This window comes from Silene latifolia, chromosome 2, assembly GCF_048544455.1.
Source record: "Silene latifolia isolate original U9 population chromosome 2, ASM4854445v1, whole genome shotgun sequence".
Lineage (NCBI taxonomy): Eukaryota > Viridiplantae > Streptophyta > Magnoliopsida > Caryophyllales > Caryophyllaceae > Silene > Silene latifolia.
In genome coordinates, this window is record NC_133527.1 from 40713508 (window position 1) to 40739981 (window position 26474).

Here is a 26474-nt window from a genome sequence, read left to right on the forward strand (position 1 = left end):
AATAATCGAAAATTGGATTCTACAATTTAACATGTAATAACCAACAAAACTAAGGGAATAATTTAATTAAGATGAAATTAATGTAAAAAAGCACAAACTTTAACTCAACAACTCAAAGATTCAATCTTTGGGTGAGAAACAACAATTGGAAACATAAACAAGGAAGAGAAAATTATAAGCTAACAACAAATAGATAAATCAAAGCACAAACAATCAAACAATAACTAGAAGTAAGGAAAGTAAATGTAAACAAATGAAACTAGTTTTAAACCCGTGCAAAATTACACGGGTATGTATTTGGGCCGGTATTAATGTTTTTGAATGTATATTTTTTTTTTTTTTGCATTTCTATTGTACTTATCTAGTTGGTCTAAATCAACGATCTACATAATTAATGTTTAAATTTGTTACAAACACGTGTTCACATGCACTGGTTTATGAGGAAATAATGTAATCTACTCTTGTAAATAAAAATTGCATACATAAAAAACTTTACATCCGGATAAAAGAAATATAATCTAATAATCATTTTTAACATATGCAAGTTATTCTAAAAATTGAAAAATTTCATGATACACTACATTAGTAGTCATAGTAGAAGTACGCATATCTGAGTCACAAATTAGAATTTTTAAGCCTTCTTTTCGGATGACCCTGGAAAGTGCGACATAAAGCTAGCCATGACTAAACACTGGTCTTGGAAGATAGATGCTGACCTGAGATAAAGACTGCCCTTGACTCTTGTTTATCGTCATTGCAACACAAACAGCGATGGAGAATTGTCTTCTACTGAAACGTACTGGTGTCCGATGGAGTAAGTGTTAGTCGAGCAATATGCACTCTATCACCTTTATGACTACTAGTTAAGACAGTACATCTTATCACGCGTGCCCCCAGATCAGTCACAATTAGTCTCGTACCGTTACACAACCCACGTAATTGATCAATGCTTCGCAGAAGCATCACCATAGCACCGACCTTCAACTTCAATTGGTGATTCGGGAGTCCGACACATTTAATACTGTTGAGGAATTCAGTAGAGTGAATGTCACCGTCACCTGTACCTCTATCATCACTACACACCTCATCGTAGCTTAAATAAATTCTCTCATCCTTTTTAATAAGCGACAAAACATATTTATTTACTGATTCGACAATCTCGTGAGTAGGGACCAGGATTGCCCTTTGTTGGAGATATTCCGGATTCCACAATTGTGCAAGCAGATCCGGATAAGTGACATCTACTAATGTCTTAATAGGATTCGTCACATCCTGAATGAGTAAGTCGGATGGTAATTCTAGATCAACTTCTCCATCATTTTCACCGCCTGCTATACCATCTCCAATCTCCAAGAGCCATTCGGAATCGCATATTTTTGGTCACTTGAACTACCAACTTGCAATCGCATATTTTTGGTCAATCTAAGTACCTATACGTGGTATACGTTTTATATCTTTTAAATACAGTACGACAATAATAATTTAAGTAAGACTCACATAAAACGGTAATATTGATATTTAAAGAAAGAAATATATACCTTGCAGAAAGACCACAAATACGATGAACACAGGTATGCAGCCACAACATCTGCTCTACTTCCTTTTGAAACAACCGGTAATGTCTGTCTAAAATCACCCCCGAATACCACAACTTTCCCACCAAACGGCAGTTCAGCATTTCCCACGTGCAAAAGACGCATTACATCTTTTAAACTTTTATCAAGGGCCTCAAAGCAATGCCTATGAGTCATTGGTGCTTCATCCCATATTATGAGTTTAGCACGTATCAAAAGTTCCGCTAAATCACTTCCGAGCTTAATTCGGGAGCAGATGGAGTCCTCCATTACATTAATGGAAATTCCAAACCGGGAATGAGCTGTTACACCACCTGGTATCAAAGTTGCTGCAATTCAACTTGACGCAACAGCTACAACAATATCGCCCTTACTTCTCATACCGGCACACAAAGCTCTCCAAAGGAAAGTTTTCCTAGTTCCACCATATCCATAAACGAAGAACACCCCTCCTTTGTTATTTAAAGCAGCTTCCATAACTTCATTATACACCAACCTCTGCTCGTCAGTCATTCAAGATAGCTGAATCTCATGTTCTTCACTTAAGGACTGTCTATCGTACGATAACGCATCCATGACTAAACTATTTCGATGATGTGCCGTTGCAGACATGTCTGGGAACAACATTCCCTTAAATCGACGAAGTGAACTACCATTTATTTGAAGAGAATTTTCAATATCAATAAGTTCATAATTTTACAACTCTTCATCGGTAAGTTGTAAATCTGTGGTTAAAAAAGTTGCAATATTATCTATGTGATTTTATATACTGCAGCAATAAATTCATAGAATAGATGAAGGAAAGAATGCGAAATATGAAGAATTGTTTTAAAGTTCTTCTAATTAAAATAGAGGTAAATGTTTACTATTAAATAAAGACACACCTTGATTGTTAAGAACGGTGCGTTGCCTATGAAGGATGTCGTCCGATAGCAGTTGCCAAGTTTCGTCCCAGACTGCTCGGCATAGACAAAGTGCCATAAAATAATAACGTCGCGAACAGATTTCTCAAGTAGAAGCCAGACCCCCAATCAGCTGCTTCGTTGATAGCTGCAATATACTCTCGATCATCACCAATTAAACCCAATGCATAACATGCTTCTCTAAATTTCGGATGAACAAAATCGTTCACACTCCTAATATCCTCAAAACATTTTGGTCCCTTAACGTGATTCAATAGTACTCTCATGAAATACAACTCACCACATTGCGGCGGAACGTGAACCAACCTACCAATTGTAAATCCTTTTTTCCTAAGGCTCCATTGACGAACTTTCTTTTTCCAAACAAATTTGGTTGGAAATTCACAGTACAATAATTCTTTAGCAACCTGCATCTCTTCTACTGTCGAATTATTACAGCCCATCCAATTAAGAAATTGTGACACTCCGAGCAAAGTATTTTCTACAACCTCATCAACCCAATCATCATCGTGGAACACAATAGGTTGCTCGTTTGGAAGATGGTATTGTATCCTTTCAACGGCAGGAGTTCTGTAGTGGATATCAAACCTAAATAATCTCCAAGCGGCTTTACATACAGAGAGATATCGACAATCGTGAAATCTCTTAATCTCATCAAATCGACCAGGGTCCTCCTCATTACGTCGTGTGTAAGACGAATGCATGGTAACTCGATCAGAGCCCTTGTTAATGTACTTAAATAGGTACTTTATGGATCTAGATTGATTACACCATTCGACATTGATATGAGCCCGATATTTCAACAACAACTGAGAGTTGTATTTAATGACAAAATCATTTCCCAGGGGCACATCATCTTTAATCACTGTAACTCCTTTCTTGCTTCTCTTGTATATAGGGTACCCATCACCGTCAACCGTTGTTCTCTCGGTGGACGGCTTTGGGTAATATTTTGAGCACTTGTCTCCGAGCATACACGGTGATGAGGGCTTTGCTTTACCACACGGTCCATGAAGCATATACTCGCAAACAACACTATGTAGGACGGGATCTGTAGTCGGATCAGGAATCTCCGCGGAAATGATTTTGTCGACATCTGCGGCTGTAGGGAATTTGTCCTCCGGATGTAGGAACAATACTATATGGGCATGAGGGAGTCCACGTTTTTGAAATTCAATAGTATAGACGACTGCAAACAAACGTAAATAAATGTCATTAGATTTTTGTACAGTAATGTTATGTCATAAATGATATATTAAGTTAAAATATTAGCAATTGGTAGTACCTCCTCGCGCTCTTCCAAAAATATGTCGATCCTTTAAGTCCCTAATCAACTCATCGAGCTTCATTTTAAAGACGCGACACACAATATCTGGACGATCCTCGGGTCGCAAGCCTCTTTTAGAAGCAAATCGTACTATTTCCGGCCACTTTGGATTACAGGTGAAAGTGATGAATAAATCTGGATAACCAAACCACTTACAAATAGTCATGGTATCAATGAAATTTGCTTTTTTCCACTTGTCACCTCCGGGGAAAGAAGAAGGCACGATAAACCGAGTACCCGCCGAAGATGGCTCAACATCTCCTCTTCCAACAGTATTTGAGAGGTTCTTATAATTATCAACTCGAAGTCGATCTTGGTTAAAACGGATGAAATTGAGCCTATGCGATTCGACCAGCATATAACAATCAACTAAAAATTGGTGAAATGCCTTACCAGATAATAAGATCGTTGGAAATTCAACATCTGGTGATCTCTCTATAAGATGATAAGCAAACCACTTCCTACACGTTGTTTCTTCACGTGGTTGGTCACTCGTTGATACGTGCATTTTATATAGTCTTTTTAGCCTATTTTATGCACGTATTTCTATGCTTTTATCGTGGTTTTACGCTACGAAATGCCCCGAATATGCTACTTTGGGTTATTTTGTCTTATTTGTAGGAATGAACCCGAAAGGAGTGAAATCGAGCTATTTACCGTCCGTTTAGCATGCATTTGGAGGAAGAGATGATTTGGAGCGGAATTATAGCTGTCTTGGGATGCGTGAAGGTGTTTTGGGAGCTAAAGGGACAAGTCAAGGCAAACTAACGAGAATTACAAGCTGCTGATGTCAAGATCCACTCGATCGAGTGCTTTTCTAGTCGATCGAGTGGTTTAGGAGTCAATAATCAGTCGATCGAGCTCTATTCTAAGTCGATCGACCAGTTCCTTATATGCCTTTACTCGATCGAGGACATTCTAAGTCGATCGAGCAGGTTTTTGTGTCAAGTTCACTCGATCGAGTGATTTGTCTACTCGATCGAGTGGATTATGCTGCGGGCTGGGCTTTTTAAGCTTTAATTCGTTAATTAGGTTTAATCCTACTCCTAATTTCTTATAAATAGGAGTTAGGGATGTCATTTGTAATCATCCAGAATCGAAGAATCCGGGGGGGGGGGGGGGATCAACATACGTTACTTTCCCCTGTCACTTTCCCTGTTGCTTTTTGTTCTTTCATTTCCGGATCATTTATATTAGTAATTTCTTCCCTCTTTTCTCTCCTTTTATTTAATGTTTATTATTCCCCCTCATCCTTTATTTATTGTTCTTGTTTATTTTATGAGTAGCTAATTCCCCCTAGTATGTTAGGATTAGGGAAGCCGTGGTAGCGATGCTTTAACTGTATTAAATAGATTAGCTCGGCGATAGGAATTGTATTAGGCAATTTAATTGTTATCCAGTCGAATGTATGCATGCAGGAGACCAATAATTCTAGTTAACCCCGACCTAGATCGAAAGATTGGAAGGGAAGGCTTGCTTAATTACAATAGGGTATTGCAGTGAGGGCGAAAGTTAAGCTGTTTACACTCTAGGGCGGTTTAAGGACCGAAAGGTGACGACCATAGCTCTTCTTATCAATAGTCTAATCGCCTTAATATTCCTGATATAATAGATCTGATAGCTGCCACGGTGGACCGACTCTTAGCATACTTCCTTCCTCTTACTGTTAATTCTCTTATTCATTTCTCTTCTTTAGCCTTTTTAGTTTAGTCAACACAATCAATTCAACCCCATCAGTGACTTTAGACAGATAAATCGACAAATAGATAGTACACCGCCTCCCTGTGGAGATCGACCCTACTTACCGCTGACTTATGTTAGTAGTACTTAGGTATTTTATTTTTGGTGTAGAAACGACCGCATCAAATTTTGGCGTCGTTGCCGGGGAGGCAATCTATTTATTTATTTGTTTAAATTTTATCTGTTTTTAGCCTCAGGGGATTTTTCCCTTGAGGCCGTTTTAATCTTTTGTTTAGTGCTGTTTTGATAGGCCTTACAGGTACTACCTAGACAGTTCTAGGTGAAAGCCAGTCAAAGGGAAGGCTTGAGTACCTTTGGCCCATCACCGATGTCCCATTATATGGAACAGCCGGTGATCTGCTACGGGAGATGTGGTTCTGCTGAGCACAATGCAGCTGTAGTTGTGCCGCCACATCCGCCCTATCAATGGCCACCGCAACAAGATTCCCCTGATATACAAGAAGAAGACATTGCGGAGCTGAAATCCTTGATGGAGGCACTTGCATTCCAAGTGCAAGAATATGTCTCGCGATTTGATGAGCTCGAGTCTGCAGTTGCTCAATTAGCAGCCGAGATGGAGAGAGAAGAGATCGCGGAGCTGACATATTTAATGAGAATGCTTGTGTCACAAATGCAAGAGAGTGATAGGGATATGGATACTCGAATCCTTGCGCTTAAGTCACAAATAGCTCAGTTAACAGCTGAGATGCAAGAAGAAGAGGTTTATCTTGCTGAGAGCGGTTTTTCTCCTAAGGAAACCGTGTTGCCCAATGATGAGGATGACTTCTATGACTCGGACGACGAGTTCCTATCATATTTCACTACCCCACGCGAAGATTTCAGCGCTGTACAGGAGGAATCACTCGATCGAGTGACAATTATTGGTCGATCGAGTGATTTTCCAGAAGACAGTCCTCGATCGAGTAATATCCCTTCTCGATCGAGTGACATGCAGGAGGATAGTTCTCGATCGAGTGATGTTTGTACTCGATCGAGTGAAATGCGGGAAGAAATTGGTCGATCGAGTAATAATTCTGATCGATCGACTGATTTGGCCATTGGGAGCTGTAATTCGTCATTTGGGCTTGATTTAGATGACGACTTTGACGATGATAACGGTTATGGTGAATCCCCCTTATTCAAAGCCGAGTTAGATGCACTTGATTTGAGATTTACTGGGGACGAATTCCACCGAGGATGACAAGGAGGTAGTGAGTCGGTAGTCACTCCTAGCACGGAAGAGGTAATGAATTCTTTTATCTATGATTCCGTCATTGAGAGTGATCAACTTGAGGTATTGAACGATAATTTATTTATTGTTTGTTTTAATAGTAAATTGCCTCAGTTGACTTTTGCTGCGCATCCCAATGCTTTACCCCTTCCTAGTAGGTCGTACAATTTAACGATTTTTCACCGTCCTTATCATTGTAAATTCGTTAATCTGAAATGGAGCCCTACTTATTTGACAATTGCTCCCTCGCTCCTATATTTTGTGGAAAAATTTAGGAGCGACCATAGGAAATTTGTTAGACTTAAATGTTTACATATCTTTATTTCCTACTTTGCTATTCCACTATGGTGCTACTTATGCTGTTGTGTAGCACATGCGCAGCTATTTGACAAATTCTTTGCGCGCTTTGAGCTGTTTTGATTGTAACTAATTATAAAGGCTCGAAGAAAAAAAGAAGGTCGAGCTGGGACCTGACTGAAGCTAGCGCTACCCGGGAGGCAACCCGGAGATTTTATTTTGTTTTTATTCAATTTCAGTTGTAATAAATGGTTTTATACCATAGACTATCTCAGTAAGCTTGTTTTTGTTAGTTTGCGGGCTGTTTTTCATTGCATTTTGCAGGAATACGCTGAGGATCACTCGATCGAGTACTTGTTGTACTCGATCGAGCACTTTAGCTGAGAGATCTTCTCGATCGAGCAGACCATCCTCTCGATCGACCACCTGCAGAAACAAAACCACTCGATCGACCACATCACCATTCGATCGAGCAGTTTTTGAGCGCCCACTCACTCGATCGACCACTGTTGGACGGACATCGAGTATATTTGACTTGGATTAGCTTCCTGAGACGGTTTTCCGGGCCCTTAGGAACCTCCCATTTCATGGTCGGTTTGGGGAGGTCCCTTATTTCGCGCTATCTTGTAAGTTTTCCGCATTTACTCTCTCTTCTCCTTCAGTTTGCATTTCCTTTCCATGTTTTGGTACAATGGGGGCATTGTACAGTTTGGTTTGGGGAGGTTATGCATCCATATCTGTGTCTGCATTTCGTTTTCATTGCATTTCAGTAATCACGTTTAATTTTCTGTTTGCATGTTTTTTTTTTTTTTTTATTTCACAAAAATTCAAAAAATTCAATAAAAATCAGAAAATTGTTAAAAATTCAAAAAAATCACGTTTATTTTTAGCATATAGGTTGAGTCGGAACGGTCGATTTCCATGATGAAATTGCTCTATATCTGTCTTTTTGCTTAAGCCTTGCATTAAACTGTTATCTTTTAGCTTTGTCTGTTGCATAATCTACGAGTTCATGTTTAAATTTAGCTGAACGAATAGACTTGACCTGAATTTTTGGCAACCTACTTATAATTTCTAAGATTTAGAGCCTTATAAACTGGTGTCATTTATGACCAGTTTCATGTAGGATTGTGAGTAGTTACTCCTTGCATAACATGTTCATCAATTTGCACGTATATGAAATTCAATTGCTTTTTGCCGTCATACATTCGGGTTAGTGGTTGGTGTCACATGCAGGGAGGTGCTTACATTTCCCTTTCTTTCATTTTTACCCATAAACTCCACATTAGCCAAATTTGCCAGTTGACCCTTTAGCTACATCCAAATTTAGCCTGCCTTGTCAAGCTAGTTTAGATTGTTGTTTTGCGGTATATATTTCATTGTATCAAATATTGGCGCATATTCTATTGAATCGGAGTTGGTAATCTATGAAGAAAGGGAGGATGTTGAAAAAAAGAATTCAAAAAAAAAACGTGATGGAAAAAAAAAGAAAAAAAAAAAAGAGAATTCGAAAAAATAAGAAAAAGAAACCGAAAAATAAAGAAAGAAAAAAAAAAAAAAAAAAAAAAGAAAAATGGAAAAATGTTTGGTGAAACGGTTTCTACTCCTATGTTCTATCTTATTTCATATGAGGAGTATGTTTGGTTCGGTTTGGTGAGTTTTATGCCAAGTGAAGGGCATGTGCTTATTTCATAATTGAGTTGGAATCGGATGTTTTCATATGGTTTTGTTTAGGTACTAGCTTGATCACCTATACCTCCACATTCCCATAAATGTTTTGCCATTTCTTACCCATTGCCTCACTTTACCATATTTTTGTAAGCCCTCGGCTGTGGCAGGACCTTGTTGGTTGGAATGTATGTTCGGTAGTTGAATTGTTTATCATATTAGTTGCATGCAAGTTATGTGGGTCGTAGTTTAGGTGAGCGACTATTTTTCTTTCTCTCTTACATTTATATGCTCACCCTTTGCTTCATGAGAGAAGAGTGACCCGTGAGAGTCCACTATTAAAGGTCTTGCAAGGTCGACGGTTCAGCTACTTTTATAAACATCTTATAACTCGTTTGCATTTGACTGTCTAGCTATAAGAGTTAGTTTGCTTGCATTAAATTGGCTTAAGTGGGCATTTGTAGCTAGCTCTGAGTTATTTTTCCGTTCCATTAGCGTATAGTTTTGAGTTCACTCGAGGACGAGTAAAGGTTTGGTTTGGGGAGATTTGATACGTGCATTTTATATAGTCTTTTTAGCCTATTTTATGCACGTATTTCTATGCTTTTATTGTGGTTTTACGCTACGAAATGCCCCGAATATGCTACTTTGGGTTATTTTGTCTTATTTGTAGGAATGAACCCGAAAGGAGTGAAATCGAGCTATTTACCGTCCGTTTAGCATGCATTTGGAGGAAGAGATGATTTGGAGCGGAATTATAGCTGTCTTGGGATGCGTGAAGGTGTTTTGGGAGCTAAAGGGACAAGTCAAGGCAAACTAACGAGAATTACAAGTCATTGATGTCAAGATCCACTCGATCGAGTGCTTTTCTAGTCGATCGAGTGGTTTAGGAGTCAATAATCAGTCGATCGAGCTCTATTCTAAGTCGATCGACCAGTTCCTTATATGCCTTTACTCGATCGAGGACATTCTAAGTCGATCGAGCAGGTTTTTGTGTCAAGTTCACTCGATCGAGTGATTTGTCTACTCGATCGAGTGGATTATCTTAATTTGGGCTTTTAAGCTTTAATTCGTTAATTAGGTTTAATCCTACTCCTAATTTCTTATAAATAGGAGTTAGGGATGTCATTTGTAATCATCCAGAATCGAAGAATCCGGGGGGGGGATCAACATACGTTACTTTCCCTGTCACTTTCCCTGTTGCTTTTTGTTCTTTCATTTAGGATCATTTATATTAGTAATTTCTTCCCTCTTTTCTCTCCTTTTATTTAATGTTTATTATTCCCCCTCCTCCTTTATTTATTGTTCTTGTTTATTTTATGAGTAGCTAATTCCCCCTAGTATGTTAGGATTAGGGAAGCCGTGGTAGCGATGCTTTAACTGTATTAAATAGATTAGCTCGGCGATAGGAATTGTATTAGGCAATTTAATTGTTATCCAGTCGAACGTATGCATGCAGGAGACCAATAATTCTAGTTAACCCCGACCTAGATCGAAAGATTGGAAGGGAAGGCTTGCTTAATTACAATAGGGTATTGCGGTGAGGGCGAAAGTTAAGTCATTTTACACTCTAGGGCGGTTTAAGGACCGAAAGGTGACGACCATAGCTCTTCTTATCAATAGTCTAATCGCCTTAATATTCCCGATATAATAGATCGATAGCATTTTGCCACGGTGGACCGACTCTTAGCATACTTCCTTCCTCTTACTGTTAATTCTCTTATTCATTTCTCTTCTTTAGCCTTTTTAGTTTAGTCAACACAATCAATTCAACCCCATCGGTGACTTTAGACGGATAAATCGACAAATAGATAGTACACCGCCTCCTGTGGAGATCGACCCTACTTTACCGACTTCGTTAGTAGTACTTAGGTATTTTATTTTTGGTGTAGAAACGACCGCATCAAATTTTGGCGCCGTTGCCGGGGAGGCAATCTATTTATTTATTTGTTTAAATTTTATCTGTTTTTAGCCTCAGGGGATTTTTCCCTTGAGGCCGTTTTAATCTTTTGTTTAGTGCTGTTTTGTAAACAAATGAAATTAAAGGAAAAAAAATAAGAGGAAGAATTATACCAACAATCAATAAAGATGGAAACTTGGATTGTAATAATAAGGATGAATCTCTTCCTCCTCCAAATTGCAACCCACTAATCTAGATGTAAACTATTAAGAATTGTAGAACTTGGATAAACTAGAGATCGATTAAACTAAAATTAAGGAAAAATTACAAATTTAATTGAAGAAATATTGAGAGGGAAATATTTAGAGTTCTAAAAAGGTTGAGAGAGAATAAAATAAACTACTCTAATTAATTCTCTAATTGGTAGTGTGTCCTCTCTAATGTGTGAGATCTTTTTATACTAGTCTACTAATAATACAACTAATAATAATATTAATAATCTAATAATAATAATAATAATAATAATAATAATAATAATACTTGTAATAATCTCACCTAACCGTCTAAACACATTTACACGATCCAAATGAAACTAAGGGGGAAAGGGGAAATGTCGTTCAAAACAAAACAAAAAGGAGAAACAAAAAAAGGAAATCTGAATTACGCCAAAAAGAGGTCCCAGCCGGCTCACCGGCCGCCGGATGTGCACCGGCTGAAAACCTCCTGGAAAATTGAGGTGAAATTGATAGAATTTAGAGCCGGTGAGGGTGTCGGCAGACGGTTGACAGGCTGAGAGCCATCTTGAGATTTGTTGCGGATTGGGAGCCGGTGAGGCGACAGCCGGTGGGCCGGCTCAGAGCGCGATGGCGGAATTGAGCATAGGTTGTGGTGCTGCTGCTGGTGTTTCGAATGGTGGTTGATGGGAGTCGCGGTGGTTATTGTTGAGATGGTGAATGGTAGATGAACATAGTGAAGGTGGTTAATGCGGGTTTGGTGACGATGGTGGTTGTTTATGGTGAAGGCTGGTTATGGCGATGTACGGTGGTAGAGAGTTGTCGACCATGGTGGTCGAATCTGGTGATTGATGTTGGTGGCATCGGTCCAAACAGCTGGACTCGGGTTTCGATGCCGCAATCGAGTCGTGGCAACTCGATCTGGGTTCATTTCTGGGCTGCTCATTGTTGTAGTCGGTGGTGCGTGGAGCAGGCGATTACTCCGGTGGTCTAGTTGTTGGAAGTGTTGCTTTAAAAAAAGCTATTATTATCCCACATTGGTAGAATTGGGATTGATGGAAGTAAGTTCTATGTGGTTTTTGCACAATATCCAAGTTTGATAGTTCAGTCTTCTATACCGATTGTCGCGGTTTTTCCATACGGATTACTCAGTCTTCTAAAACTGATTATTGTATTTTCTATACAAATTGTGCAATTTTCTAAGAATGATTTACAAGACAAATCATAAATACAATTCTTGATTATTCTTATTATTCCTATAAATACTCTATGTTTATGACATTTCTATACACATCACATTCCCCCATCTACTCTTTCTCAATCTACTCCTTCTCTAATATGTTTCATTCATAACTGATTTTGACAACGTTCTGTTAGTAATTCTCAATCTGAGTCTTTGTCGTACACCTTAGACTCGGAAGTCGTCTAACCCTGGGAAGTTGGTTGCTAAGAGGCCGTGTGTATCGAGCGGGGCAAATTCAACTTTAGGGCAGTGATTTTATCACGCCACGACTAGTCTCTTTTCTGTCCATCTATTATACAGATAAGCTCTTCCTTTTCTATTTTACATATACATACACTTATAATATTTACATTAAGATATTATTTCTATGTTTTATTGATTCGTTTGTGAAATAAATTCTTATTCTATTGACAATCGATATCTCGCGTATAACATTCTAAAGTTGAATTTTTTTATTTATTTTTTATCATTTCGATTGGTGGTAGTGTAACCAAATTTGTTAAGGCAATGTTAGCATTGTTTTCTTAATGGTCGCATTATGTACAATGTAAATACCCTAATGTTTTATTGTTCTCTATTTGTCATTATGGAGGAAAATTGTAACATGAATATATTCACATAAATCATATACGTACTTATTCGCTAATTTTGTCAATTTGCTCTTGTTCCTTCTTAAATTCATGATTGCGTGAAGACACTGTTTCACAAGTTTGTATTTTTTTTGGCAATTGTTCATTTAACTTGACTTTAGTAAATGAGATGTTGACTAGCAATTTAATTATTTTGATTATTCATATGTTCTATACATGATTGGCTTAATCGCTTAAATTGATCTCTTGTATGGCTTGATGTCTGACTTGAAATCATAAGTTAAAGTATTTCGTGCTTAGACTAATTTGGTTCATGGTCATGAGAATCGTTAATTGATTTGTTCTCAAGTGTATGTATGGTTAAGGCTTTGAGTAAGTCGTGGACTGTGGAGGTGTCTAGTGAAGGTAACACTCTCCTTATCGTTGTTCTAAGACAACTGAGTTTCAGTGTTAAGATTAATTGATAGATATGAACCTTTTGACGTTGAGATTGTATAAACTTGTTTTTCCGATTAGTCATGAATGGTTGTCTGATAATACATGTGTTTAAGTAATTATTTTTATCGGGTTAAATGCTTATACTGAATCAAGAAGAGGTAAAAGTCGTTCTTTTGCAGTAAATAATGTCTCATTTATGTGGAAGATTGAGAATGTGTGGTGTTTTAAGATCAAGGTGCATGTCTTACTATATATGATCTTGCACTGTTACTCTAAATAAGACAACGGAAATTTCGTCTGTTGCGATTAATGAATATATTCATACGCACATGAATGTATTGTTTGATTGGTTGTTATTGTGCATTTACTTTGTCAAATGATAGTGATATGCATTACAATCATGTGAGTGTTAATAGTAAAAGGAACTCAGATAAAAATGTTCGGCTTCTGTTTGATTGGTTTGTGGGGGTGTTAATCGAGTTATCCCAAGTAAAGTGAGATTACCCTTTACTTTCTTGTGACATTATTGGATATTGTCCGTAAAATGGATATATTTTTTTTCTCACTTTTTTTTGTGGTTATCTTTAACATGAGTTAATCTCATTGATAAATTATAACTCAGTCATTCTTAGTGGACTTGTGCATATGTGTATATGAGGGTTGTCTTTAACGCTTTATTATTAACGACATGTATTCATATAAGTTGAGACAAATAAAAATTGGGTTGAATGAGAACCATGATCATGTGTGAAAGTTTACTCCTAAATGTTTTCATAAAAAAAACCCTAGAGAAATGTGAAAAGAGTCTCAAATATATGTACACGTTAATGTAACGGAGAGTTGTGACAATTTTGGGATATAGCATATTGTTTTCGGCATAATGGCATATGCTCTTGATATATCTAAACATTTATGAAAGTGTTTGAATGGTGATAATAATAGGCTACTATTATTGTTATAGTAGTATAATTATACATGTTTGTACAATGACATTTAATTTAAAGTATTAAAATTTGTCAGGACAGCTAGCCGATGGCGAAGAAGCATTTCGGTTGAATTTCATTATGGAGGAAGTGGATCCCTAAAAAATATGGTTAAGAATACGCTGAGGTAGCAAATGACAAGTATAAAGCGCTGTAAAATAATGTGGTACCACGTGAGAATTTCGTGCACATTGAGACAGGATATTGAGATCTGTTACCAGTGGTCGTGGTAGAAGTTGGTGCTTGTGTCACCACATAGAATGGGTTTAAAGCCTATTGGGAGTGAATCGTGACGGGGCTCCCCCACTTGGGTTTACCAAGTTCAATGGGTCAAACGAAGTCACGAGGATCTCATGCTAGAATACTACTACCATTCTTATCTTTAATAAAAGTGATGTAGTATTTTTTCTATATATTGAGCTAATTCTGTCATGTGAGGAAGGTTGAGCTAAGCTCTTAATAAGTCCATAGTCCTTGTTTAAGGATGGTTTGGGACAGTCAAACCTGATGGACTTACCTATGTGAATGTGGGGGAAATGCCCTCCCCCTTATGAGGTTCTTAGGCTTTAGGACCTCTAGAGCGTTCACGAGATCCCAGGCATGTGAGGGGCATCTTTTATGACATTTCGCGAGGACGAACACAGATTCGAATGGAGGTTTGTGCGCAGTTATCTTTACAAACCACCATGGAGAGTCCAATGTCGAGAGCAACTCAATACAGTTGTAGCAGGTAACTTTATGCACTGGGTGACAATTCAATTCCTCAGGAACATTGTCATCTTAAGACTTACGTTCCGTTGCCTTATATCAGCTATTCCTTTCCTCTTCTTTTGAATCATGTGGGGGATTGTTGGAAGTGTTGCTTCAAAAGAAGCTCTTATTATCCCACATTGGTAGAATTCGGATTGATGGAAGTAAATTCTATGTGGTTTTTGCACAATTTCCAAGTTTGATAGTTCAGTCTTCTATACTGATTGTCGCGGTTTTTCCATACGGATTAATCAGTCTTCTAAAACTGATTATTGTATTTTCTATACAAATTGTGCAATTTTATAAGAATGATTTACAAGATAAATCATAAATACAATTCTAGATTATTCTTATTATTCCTATAAATACTCTATGTTTATGACATTTCTATACACAACACATTCTCCCATCTACTCTTTCTCAATCTACTCCTTCTCAAATATGTTTCATTCATAACTGATTTTGGCAACGTTCTGTTAGTAATTCTCAATTTGAGTCTTTGTCGTATACCTTAGACTTGGAAGTCGTATAACCCTGGGAAGTTGGTTGCTAAGAGGCCGTGTGTATCGAGCGGGGCAAATTCAACTTTAGGGCAGTGATTTTATCACGCCACGACTAGTCTCTTTTCTATCCATCGATTATACAGATAAGCTCTTCCTTTTCTATTTTACATATATATATACACTTGTAATATTTACTTTAACATGTTTACCATTATATTATTTCTATGTTTTATTGATTCGTTTGTGAAATACATTCTCATTCTATTGACAATCGATATCTCACGTATAACACTAGTGAGTGGTGATGAGTCTTGGTGGTGTAGGAGATGAGCCGAATTGATTCATGCGGGGCGCTTGTCGGGTTTTCGGCGAAGGAATATGGTAATGGTGGAGGTAATTAAGGAGATGAAATGGGTTCATGGTGGGTAATTTGTGAAGGAAATGAATGTGAATAATGATGGAAGGTTGTGGGAGTCAATACTTTGACCAATTGTGATTAGGTCGATGTTAATTGAGGTTGATAGTGGTGAAACCCCACGAAAAATAGCAGAGGTAATTGGAATTGTGATTTTGCCTAAAATAATAGGCAAATTGACTTCGTGAGAATGACTCAACACATTCTTTCACCATTTCACGTGACTCCGTCTTAACCCGCTTCATTTCCGTCTCATTTTACTCGTTCTCTGTCTCATTACTCCTCCTTACCTAGACATTATTAAAATAAAGTGATATTAATACTAATATTAAATAAAAATTCCGACTAATTAATAAATATAAATACGACAACCATTATTATAAAGGAGACTGATAATGAACGCCCCGGTGGCATTCGTTAACTCTAATTACAGACAAAATATATTTATTACATTTACAGTCACCTTGGACCACTTTGTTTCCTTTCTCCTCCCACCAATGAAAACCCATACACTAACACCCTACTCCAACCACCACCATCATCAGTACCAACCATCACCCACTACCATCAAAACTTCACTGCGTTGGTCGCCGCTTTCCGACGACCATTCCTATCCCCTTCCACTGCACCGTTAATCGTCCCCGACAACCAAAACAGATTGCAAAGCTCGATCCCTAACCTCAAAGACCGATCAACTATCACAACCACCACAAGAGCCACCTGTTAAATCAAATTCCTTGCTTTTTGTACCCGAGATATTTTCCCGAAAAAGGGCTTAGGGTTCGATTTTTCGGCACCGCGACTTCGCCCTTTTTTGGGTCACTCTGTCGGCTTCGCCCCCGGATCCCGAACCAATAGACACCGGAATGGTGAACCCTTTTCGGAAATAGGGTTAAAAGAGGGTTGAGGACTGAAGAGTGAGGTTGTCGGAGGGAATGGGTTGGGGTAGAAAGCTGGCACACAAAATATGAGGTGGGAGGAAGTTTTGGTGATGGAGCCGTCAATGGAGTCTATTCTATTTAGTGATAAGGTTAGAAGTTGCAGAAGTTGAAAAATTATTGTTGCGCATATCAAGGGTGTGATAATACAAGGGGAGTTATTAATTTTTTAATTATTTTTTGTCCCTATTCTTTAGCTTAAACAACGCCCTGGGGGTGATTTTTAACATTTGCCTATTATAAATTAGTAAATAAATGAGCTAATTAAACAATTAAGCACGCAAATTCGAGTCGTAATAAGATATAAATGCGGGGTAAAAAGCGACTAAAATACTATTCATCAACTTCCCTCCATTACTTCCCCTATATAATCTATTAATCCCTCAATTTTATTTCATTAATCCTCCAAAATCCTTCACCCTCTTTTTTTCCAAATTGTTGTCTGGATCCTTCACCCTCTTTTTTTCCCTTAATTATTCATAATTGTTGTCCGGAATAAGGGAAATTAATGAAATAAAATTGAGGGATTAGTAATTTATATAGGGGAAGTAATGGAGGAAAGTTATGGACGAAAATATTGAATAAAATGGGGGGCATAAAAAAAAAGGAAAGGAAAAGCCATGTTGACACTTCACGGCAACATAGACGGTTTAGGGTAGATTGGCTACAGATGAGAATAACTAACTAAGTTTAAGGGTACAATTGGGAAAGTGTCAGGCGCAGGGATACAGTTGAGAAAAGTGAAAACTATACGGGCACAAATGGAAAAACCCCAACAATTTTTAAGGGCTTATTCACATTTATCTGTATCTTGTAACCACCTATGAGTACTCCATCATCATCTAATCACACATAGTTAGAATTTATAAGGTATCAATCTGATTATTTCTTCCTTATCGAATAAATTGCGTACATCATATATTCATATGATGATTTTTTTTTTATTAGTAAGAAGGGATAAAATCCCAGAGACCTACAGTGAGTAGTGTCCCAGAAAGTTCTCAAGAATCAGAAAAAACAATAAAAGCGAATATAAAAACAATGTCCTTTTCCAACGCGAAAAACTTAGCGTACTAAGAGAGCCCTCCTTTGCATAGTCCTTTTCTTCTTCCATGATCTTAATGTTTTCAATTGTTTAACCATTCCGCCAAAATGTAGGGTAAAGTGCCCTTCCATGATTTGCACCCCAACCCAACTCTCATAAGCAGTTTATCTATTGTGAATGGCGAATAAGATATCTTGATCTCAAAAATATCGTCCAAACAATTACGATATAAGTTACGGGTCATTCCCTTCCAAGACATGGCATTCCATTCATATCATATCCCTTGTGTTTACCCTTTCCCATAATGTTACCCATAAAAGTATTGCATACCTTGGTGGTGCAAGTGTGACACCCCCATACTCCAAGTGCCTTACCAGGACCACTCAGGTATAAAGATGTCACCATCTCGGTTTCCAGAGGCAATGATAATCAAAAGACAATAAAGAAACAACATTTAAATAGTATAAAGTTTAGTGAATACAATCCAAAACCAACTGATAAAATACGGTTACATGTTCTTAAACCAACTGTCTAAACAACTAAATAAAATGTCTGACAAACTATCAAGCTACAGCGGAAGACTCTATCATCTCGTGGTGACTCATCCTAGCTAGCCCATATGTCTCGACTCAAACCTGCTCAGCAACTGCTCACCATCCCCGCATGGATCACCACAGTTTTTCAAAACAAAAATGGGGTCAGTACTAATCACACAATCATATATATAATCACTATAAGACAGAAACCAACACATCTCAACCGTCACATAACCCAAACTCCATAATTAATCCTCATCACTGACTACACACTAAAGTGTGTAGTCCTGCCAGAGTACCCGTCGCAACAGGTTACTCCACTCCGCCAGTGGGGGACCGCAGCCGTTCCCATCTAAGTCCCGCTCATACCGTAGAGGAAATAACCTAAATCCATTAATGTGCACATCCCTTCTATGGCGGGTTCCACAGAAGGCCAATAATGGGCGTGAAGCCACTCCCGCAAGTGACCCCACTAAGTCAGGGACGCACCCCGAATACCACAGACAGATACAAACAATTATAACTACCAACAGTAACCAATTCCAACAACCGTCACAATACGAATACGATATTATACAACAATCACAACCAAAAACCAACACATTATGTGACTAATACTGAGTAGGATCACAAAGCCTACCTGGAATGCAACACACGCAGACGATCTCAACAGCTGAATCAAAAAGCCTCCTCTACGAATCCTCCTCCTAACATATCATCACATAATCACTAACCATACAAAAACTAACACAAATCCCCAATCCCCCAAATTAGGGTTTAAAAAAACTTGATTAAATAATATAAAATCGGTACGTAGATCTTACCCTCGACGCAAGGATCACAAAGATGTAAAGAACGATGAAATCCGACCTCTCAAGCTCCGGGATTTGTCAATAACACGGATGAATGCGAAGAACGTAACTTGAATCTATTTTCAATGTAATTAGGTTTGTAAAAGTGTATTATGAAAGTGACGGAAAGGATTATATACTAATCCGTGTTATTAACAAAACCCGACAAATCATCACCCGTAAACCGAGCTACTCGATCGAGTAGCTGACGTACTCGATCGAGTGCCACTTACTCGATCGAGTACCTAGGATGCTTGATCGAGTACCCTACAGGCAGAAAACTTTTCTAAAAACCAAAACACCCTTACTCGACAGAGTAAGGCCCACTCGATAGAGTACCCAGAGGCTCATAAAACCGTAGTATTACAGTCTTCCCTCCTTAAAAAGAACTTCGTCCCCGAAGTTCAAACCACAACAAAACAAAACATACCACCACACTCCCGACACAACAACCAAAACAAAACTCAACATAAAAACATGCTACCAACCAAACTCAACCCGACTCAAACCACTACAAAACATACCGACACAACACAAAAAGGGTGTTAACCTACCCCCTAAAAGAAACAAGGTTACGTCCCCGTAACCATACATACCTGATTAAAAAGGAAAGGGTAACGCTCTCTCATGGCCTCCTCTGCCTCCCAAGTAGCTTCCTCTACCTCATGATTAGACCAAAGGATCTTAAGCAAAACTATCTCACCACTCCTAGTCTTCCTAACCTTCCGGTCAAGAATCTGCTTAGGCACCTCAAGATAAGACAAGGACTCATCTAGCTCTATGCTCTCTACCTCTAACACATGTGACGGATCACTCACATACTTACGCAACTGAGATACGTGAAACACATTATGTACCATATCCAAAGAACACGGTAAAGCCAAACGATAAGCAACCTCTCCAACCCGGTCTAGGATCTCATATGGCCCTATGAACTTCTAACTCAGCTTGCCTCTCTTCCCAAATATCATAACCCCACGCATAGGAGACACCTTCAGAAGAACCTTGTCCCCAACCTGAAACTCGATATCCCGGCGATGTAGATCTGCATAACTCTTTTGCCTATCCTGAGCTCCTCTCATCCTTTCCCTGATCATCTTTATCTGCTCAACCATCTCATGTACCATCTCTAGTCCTAAACCACTGCCTCTACATTTTCGTCCCAATAAATCGGACTCCTACATCTCCTCCCACATAAGGCCTCAAATGGCGCCATGCCAATACTAGTGTGATAACTATTGTTGTAAGAAAACTCAATCAAATCCAACCTCCGTTCCCAGCTACCACCAAAATCCATCACACAAGCTCGTAACATATCCTCAAGAGTCTTGATTGTTCTCTCGGTCTGTCTGTCTGTTGCAGGATGAAATGTTGTACTCATCTTCAATGTCGTTCCCAAAGATTCCTGCAACTCTTTCCAAAACCTTGGGATAAACCTTGCATCTCTGTCAGATACTATGTCTTTAGGAACCCCATGTAACCTTAACACATGCTTCCGATAAGCCATAGCTAATTGTGCCTTAGTCCATGTATCTTTCACTAGCACAAAATGAGCTGACTTGGTCAGTCGATCCACTATAACCCATATCATGTTGTTACCCTGCTGACTCTTTGGCAAACCCATGATAAAATCCATAGAGATGGATTCCCACTTCCACTCAGGTACCTCAAGAGACTGAATCTTACCTTCTGGTCGTCGCTGTTCCTCTTTAACTCTCTGACATGTCAAACAACGGGCCACAAACTCAGCTGTTTCTTTCTTCATCCCAGGCCACCAGAACGTCTTATTTAAGTCCTTGTACAGCTTGTCACCACTTGGATGTACCGAATATGGTGTACAATGTGCCTCTGTCATGATTGTCTTTTTCAGCTCCTTATCATTAGGGACACACCACCTCCCATCAAACCTCAAAATACCGTCTATATGAATAGAGAATCTAGACACTGTCTCTTTCTCTACTCCAACTCTCCACTCTACCATCTTAGGATCCAACACTTGTTTACCTCGAATATCATCATATAGATCAGGCTGCACGGTCAAATCTCCCAAGGCATCCCCTCTCTGCATCATATGTATCCCAAACCTCCCAACCTCATCTCTCAACCTCATCAAAGATATAGCTGTGCATAAGGAGTGTACACTCTTCCTGCTCAAAGCATCTGCAACTACATTGGCTTTCCCTTCATGGTAGATAATATCCATGTCATAATCGCCAATCAACTTCATCCACCTCCTCTGTCTCATGTTCAACTCCTTTTGAGTGAAGATGTACTTGAGACTCTTGTGATCTGAGAATACCTTAAAGGTCGCCCATAAAGGTAATGTCTCCAAATCTTGAGAGCAAACACCACTTTACCCAACTCTAGATCGTGTGTAGGATAATTCTTCTCATAAGGCTTCAATTGCCTAGAAGCATAGGCAATGACTTTACCGTTCTGCATCAACACACACCCCAACCCATTCTTCGAGGCATCTGTATAAACCTCAAAGTTCTCACTCCCTTCAGGCAATGCTAAGATAGGAGCAGTGGTCAAACGCTCCTTTAATGTTTGGAACGCCGTCTTACAACTCTCATCCCAACGAAACCTGTTTTCTTTCCTCATCAAAGCCGTCATAGGTCTAGCAATCTTGGAGAAATCCTTCACGAACCGTCTGTAGTATCCAGCTAAACCCAAGAAACTCTGGATCTCAGCTACATTCTTCGGTGCTTCCCACTTGGTAACTGCCTCAATCTTTGCCGGATCCACAGCTACCCCATCCTTAGAGATCACATGCCCCCAGAAAAGCAACTTTCTCTAACCAGAACTCACACTTGGACAGCTTAGCATACAACTCGTGCTCCCTCAAGGTCTGCAACACAATCCTCAGATGTTCCTCATGTTCCTCCTTAGTCTTGGAGTAGACTAAGATGTCATCGATGAAAACCACCACAAACTTGTCCAGAAACTTACTGAAAACTATGTTCATCAAATCCATAAACAAAGCCGGTGCATTAGATAACCCAAAAGGCATCACCACATACTCATAATGGCCATACCTCGACGTGAAAGCTGTCTTTGGTATGTCCACCTCTCTAATCTTCACCTGATGGTACCCCGACCTCAAATCAGTCTTGGAAAAGACTGCTGCACCACTCAACTGATCAAATAGGTCATCTATCCTTGGCAAAGGATACTTGTTCTTCACTGTCACTCGGTTCAGCTCCCTGTAATATATGCACAACCTCAAACTCCCATCTTTCTTTTTCACAAAAAGAACTAGTGCTCCCCACGGTGATACACTAGGTCTAATGTATCCCTTCTCTATCAGATCATCTAACTGTTTTCTGAGCTCCTCCAACTCCTTAGGGCCCATCCGGTATGGTGCCTTAGAGATTGGCCCCGTCCCCGGTTTCAGCTCAACCGTGAAATCTATCTCCCTCTTCGGCGGCAACTCCAGAATTTTCTCTGGAAAGACATCTGAAAACTCCCCCACCACTGGTATACGATCAACTGTCGGACTCTCTATCCGGTCATCTCTCACATGGCACAAGATCAACGGGCGCCCCTTCCTCAGATAGGACTTCAAAGTCATAGCTGCAATCAACTTAACTTTGGGTTTGACAACAAACCCACGATAAGACACGCTAATGCCCTTAGGACCTCTCAAAGACACTTTCTTTTGATGACAGTCTATCTTTGCTTTGTACTTCCCCAACCAATCCATCCCGACTATCATCTCAAAACCGTTTAAAGGAAACTCTAGCAAGTCTACAGGTAGATCAACTTGCCCAACTATCATAGATACATCCCTAAACAACCTCCCAAATGTTACATACTCTCCCGAAGGTATAAAAACTTGCGCACTTACAGACTCATACTCTCTCAAACCCAACTGTTTAACATGACTAGAAGATACAAACGACTGCGACGCCCCTGAATTAAACAAAACAAAGGTGTAAACACCATTAACAAGAAAGGTACCAGTGATAACATGTGCGTCGTCCTCAGCTGCTTGTTTCTCCATCATAAACAGCTTTTCACTGGTCTTCTGCCCACCTCCTTGGACAGTACTAGCAGAGGTAGTCGGCTTAGCACCCGACCCCTGGTTGTTGTTGGTGTTCGTAGCTGGCTTCTGATAAGAAGTACCGCCATTGCGGTTACCTCCCCCGTTGTTGCTCTGACCTCCCCGGTTATTCCATGACCCAGCCGGTCAGTTGCTCGCAAAACTCAGTGCCGGCCCCTGAGAAAAACTCCCCTGTCCCGACCTCTGGTAACCCTCGTTCGCCGCACTGGTGCACTCATGTCTCTTGTGGTCCACACTGCCACAGTTAAAGCAGGTCACACCCCAACTACCACCACTACTACCACGACCACGCCCGTATGAAGCCCCAGCACAAAACCCTGAACTAGAAGAATATACTCTAGCCTGAGTGTTGTTGTCCTTCTTGTAGCTAGATTGGCCACCACCCTCGCTCTCAGCCTTTCTTTTCTCAGCACCTCTCTCCCGGACCATGTTTACCAACCTCTCAGCTCTCCCAGCCCTCTCATAAGCTTCCTTAACATCAGTAAGGACTCCCACGGGTAACTTATCCATTATCTTGGGGGTCAACCCCTTCTCGAACCTCAGAGCTAGGTTCTCCTCACTCAATCCCATATCCTCAGTATATCTAGACTTCTCATTAAACTGCTTGTAGTACTCAGCCACAGACATCTCAAAGGTCATCTTGAACCCATCAAACTCCTCCCTCAACTTACTTCTCACATACTCCGACACGAACTCCCTCTTCATAGCTTTCCTAAACTCTTCCCAAGGGATAGCAGGCAGCCCCTGCTTCTCATACATCTCTCTAGCACTCACTTTCACCTTATCCCACCACTCTCCTGCTGCCTCCCTCAAATAGAACGCAGCTTGTTCTACCCTTATCTCATCCGGACAATGTACCAGATCCAGAATATTCTCCATCTCACGATGCCAATTGTCAAGAAGAATTGGCTCCCCGGTTCCCTTATACTCTTTCGGGTTAAACCTCGCTATATAGAGACTGATCTTAGAGTGATCAACCTCCTTATCTTTCCCCCACTCTCTTTAGGGCCTCCGTAAGAGCATCTTGATCCTCCAACATCTTAACTATATCGTCAACGTTCATGCTCTCAGCTCTCGCATACAAAGCGGTTTTCTTTGGCAGCATCTTGAAACTATATAAGAAAAGGTAGATATAAACATACATACTATAACCCAAAACACGAAAACAGCCTGCCTAGAACCCACTCGATCGAGTGCCAAAACCTACTCGATCGAGTTGAGGCTACTCGATCGAGTGCCCAACATACTCGATCGAGTGCCCAGACTCCAGACCCCAAACAGGCCTTCTGATCTCTAACATACTCGACCGAGCTGACAAGCCACTGGATCGAGTGCCCCCTACTCGATCGAGTGCCCACATGTACTCGATCGAGTACCCCAAAACACGGTTCTGACCATAAAAACGCCAACTATCCACTCGATCGAGTCAGACCCACTCGATCGAGCACCTCACCCACTCGATCGAGTGCCCCCCACTCGATCGAGTCATGCAGACTCGTGAATTCTGCCCGCATGTTATCTCACTTCCCAATCTTACATATATTACCACACTTTCAATACTATCACAAATACTCATGTTTTCAGCGATTCTATACACAATCAACGAACAATTCTACTAATGTTATCAAAATGCCACGTTATAAACAACCAATATGCCTTTCATTCAATTCACATATAAAACACATCTCTTCTCTTTTAACCATACTTTCAATTCTCCACTTCCAACATCCAACAGTTCGAACCACATACCGGTATGCACACATTTGAACCAACATACAACACATACGACCTTGACACATACCCCCCTTGTGACCGGTTCAAAATTGCAGGGCGAGTTCGCGACTTTAGGACGTCTCCCAAGCCTTTGCATTAGCTCCTACAACTTTTACCCCGGGTTCATTTTGATTGACTCCCTATATTCATTAAATTCATTAGTTACAGGTTTCAGGATCGTCGCTCTGATACTACTTTGTGACACCCCCATACTCCGTGCCTTACCAGGACCACTCAGGTATAAAGATGTCACCATCTCGGTTTCCTGAGGCAATGATAATCAAAAGATAATAAAGAAACAACATTTAAATAGTATAAAGTTTAGTGAATACAATCCAAAACCAACTGATAAAATACGGTTACATGTTCTTAAACCAACTGTCTAAACAACTAAATAAAATGTCTGACAAACTATCAAGCTACAGCGGAAGACTCTATCATCTCGTGGTCACTCATCCCAGCTAGCCCATATGTCTCGACTCATACCTGCTCAGCAACTGCTCACCATCCCCGCATGGATCACCACAGTTTTTCAAAACAAAGACGGGGTCAGTACTAATCACACAATCATATATATAATCTCTATAAGAAATAAACCAACACATCTCAACCGTCACATAACCCAAACTCCAAAATTAATCCTCATCACTGACTACACACAAAAGTGTGTAGTCCTGCCAGAGTACCCATCGCAATAGGTTACTTCACTCCGCCAGTGGGGGACCGCAACAGTTCCCACCTAAGCCCCGCTCATACCGTAGAGCGAATAACCCAAATCCATTAATGTGCACATCCCTTCTGTGGCGGGTTCCGCGGAAGGCGAATAATGGGCATGAAGCCACTCCCGCAAGTGACCCCACTCAGCCAGGGACGCATCCCGAATACCACAGACAAATACAAACAATTACAACTACCAACAGTAACCAATTCCAACAACCGTCACAATACGAATACGATATTATACAACAATCACAACCAACAACCAACACATTATGTGACTAATACTGAGTAGGAAAACCCTACCTGGAATGCAACACACGCAAACGATCTCAACAGCTGAATCAAAAAGCCTCCTCTACGAATCCTCCTCCTAACATATCATCACATAATCACTAACCATACAAAAACTAACACAAATCCCCAATCCCCCAAATCAGGGTTTAAAAAAACTTGATTAAATAATATAAAATCGATACGTAGATCTTACCCTCGACACAAGGATCACAAAGATGTAAAGAACAATGAAATCCGACCTCTCAAGCTCCGGGATTTGTCAATAACACGGATGAATGCGAAGAACGTAACTTGAATCTCTTTTCAATGTAATTAGGTTTGTAAAAGTGTATTATGAAAGTGACGGAAAGGATTATATACTAATCCATGTTATTAACAAAACCCGACAAATCATCACCCGTAAACCGAGCTACTCGATCGAGTAGCTGACGTACTC

General features: G+C 39.8%; 2 protein-coding genes across 2 annotated transcripts; both read right to left on the bottom strand.

The window, feature by feature from the left end:
* Positions 1–786: 786 nt before the first annotated feature.
* LOC141640166 (uncharacterized) lies at positions 787–2087 on the bottom strand. Its single transcript, XM_074449053.1, has 4 exons — positions 1958–2087; positions 1539–1888; positions 1338–1430; positions 787–1272 (listed from the first exon to the last, which is right to left on the bottom strand). Exons 1-4 carry the CDS (start codon positions 2085–2087, stop codon positions 787–789), a joined length of 1059 nt encoding a protein of 352 aa, XP_074305154.1.
* Positions 2088–2484: 397 nt separating this feature from the next.
* LOC141640171 (uncharacterized) lies at positions 2485–3990 on the bottom strand. Its single transcript, XM_074449059.1, has 2 exons — positions 3783–3990; positions 2485–3686 (listed from the first exon to the last, which is right to left on the bottom strand). The coding sequence occupies exons 1-2, from the start codon at positions 3988–3990 to the stop codon at positions 2485–2487; spliced, it is 1410 nt and encodes a 469-aa protein (XP_074305160.1).
* Between the last annotated feature and the right edge of the window lie 22484 nt (positions 3991–26474).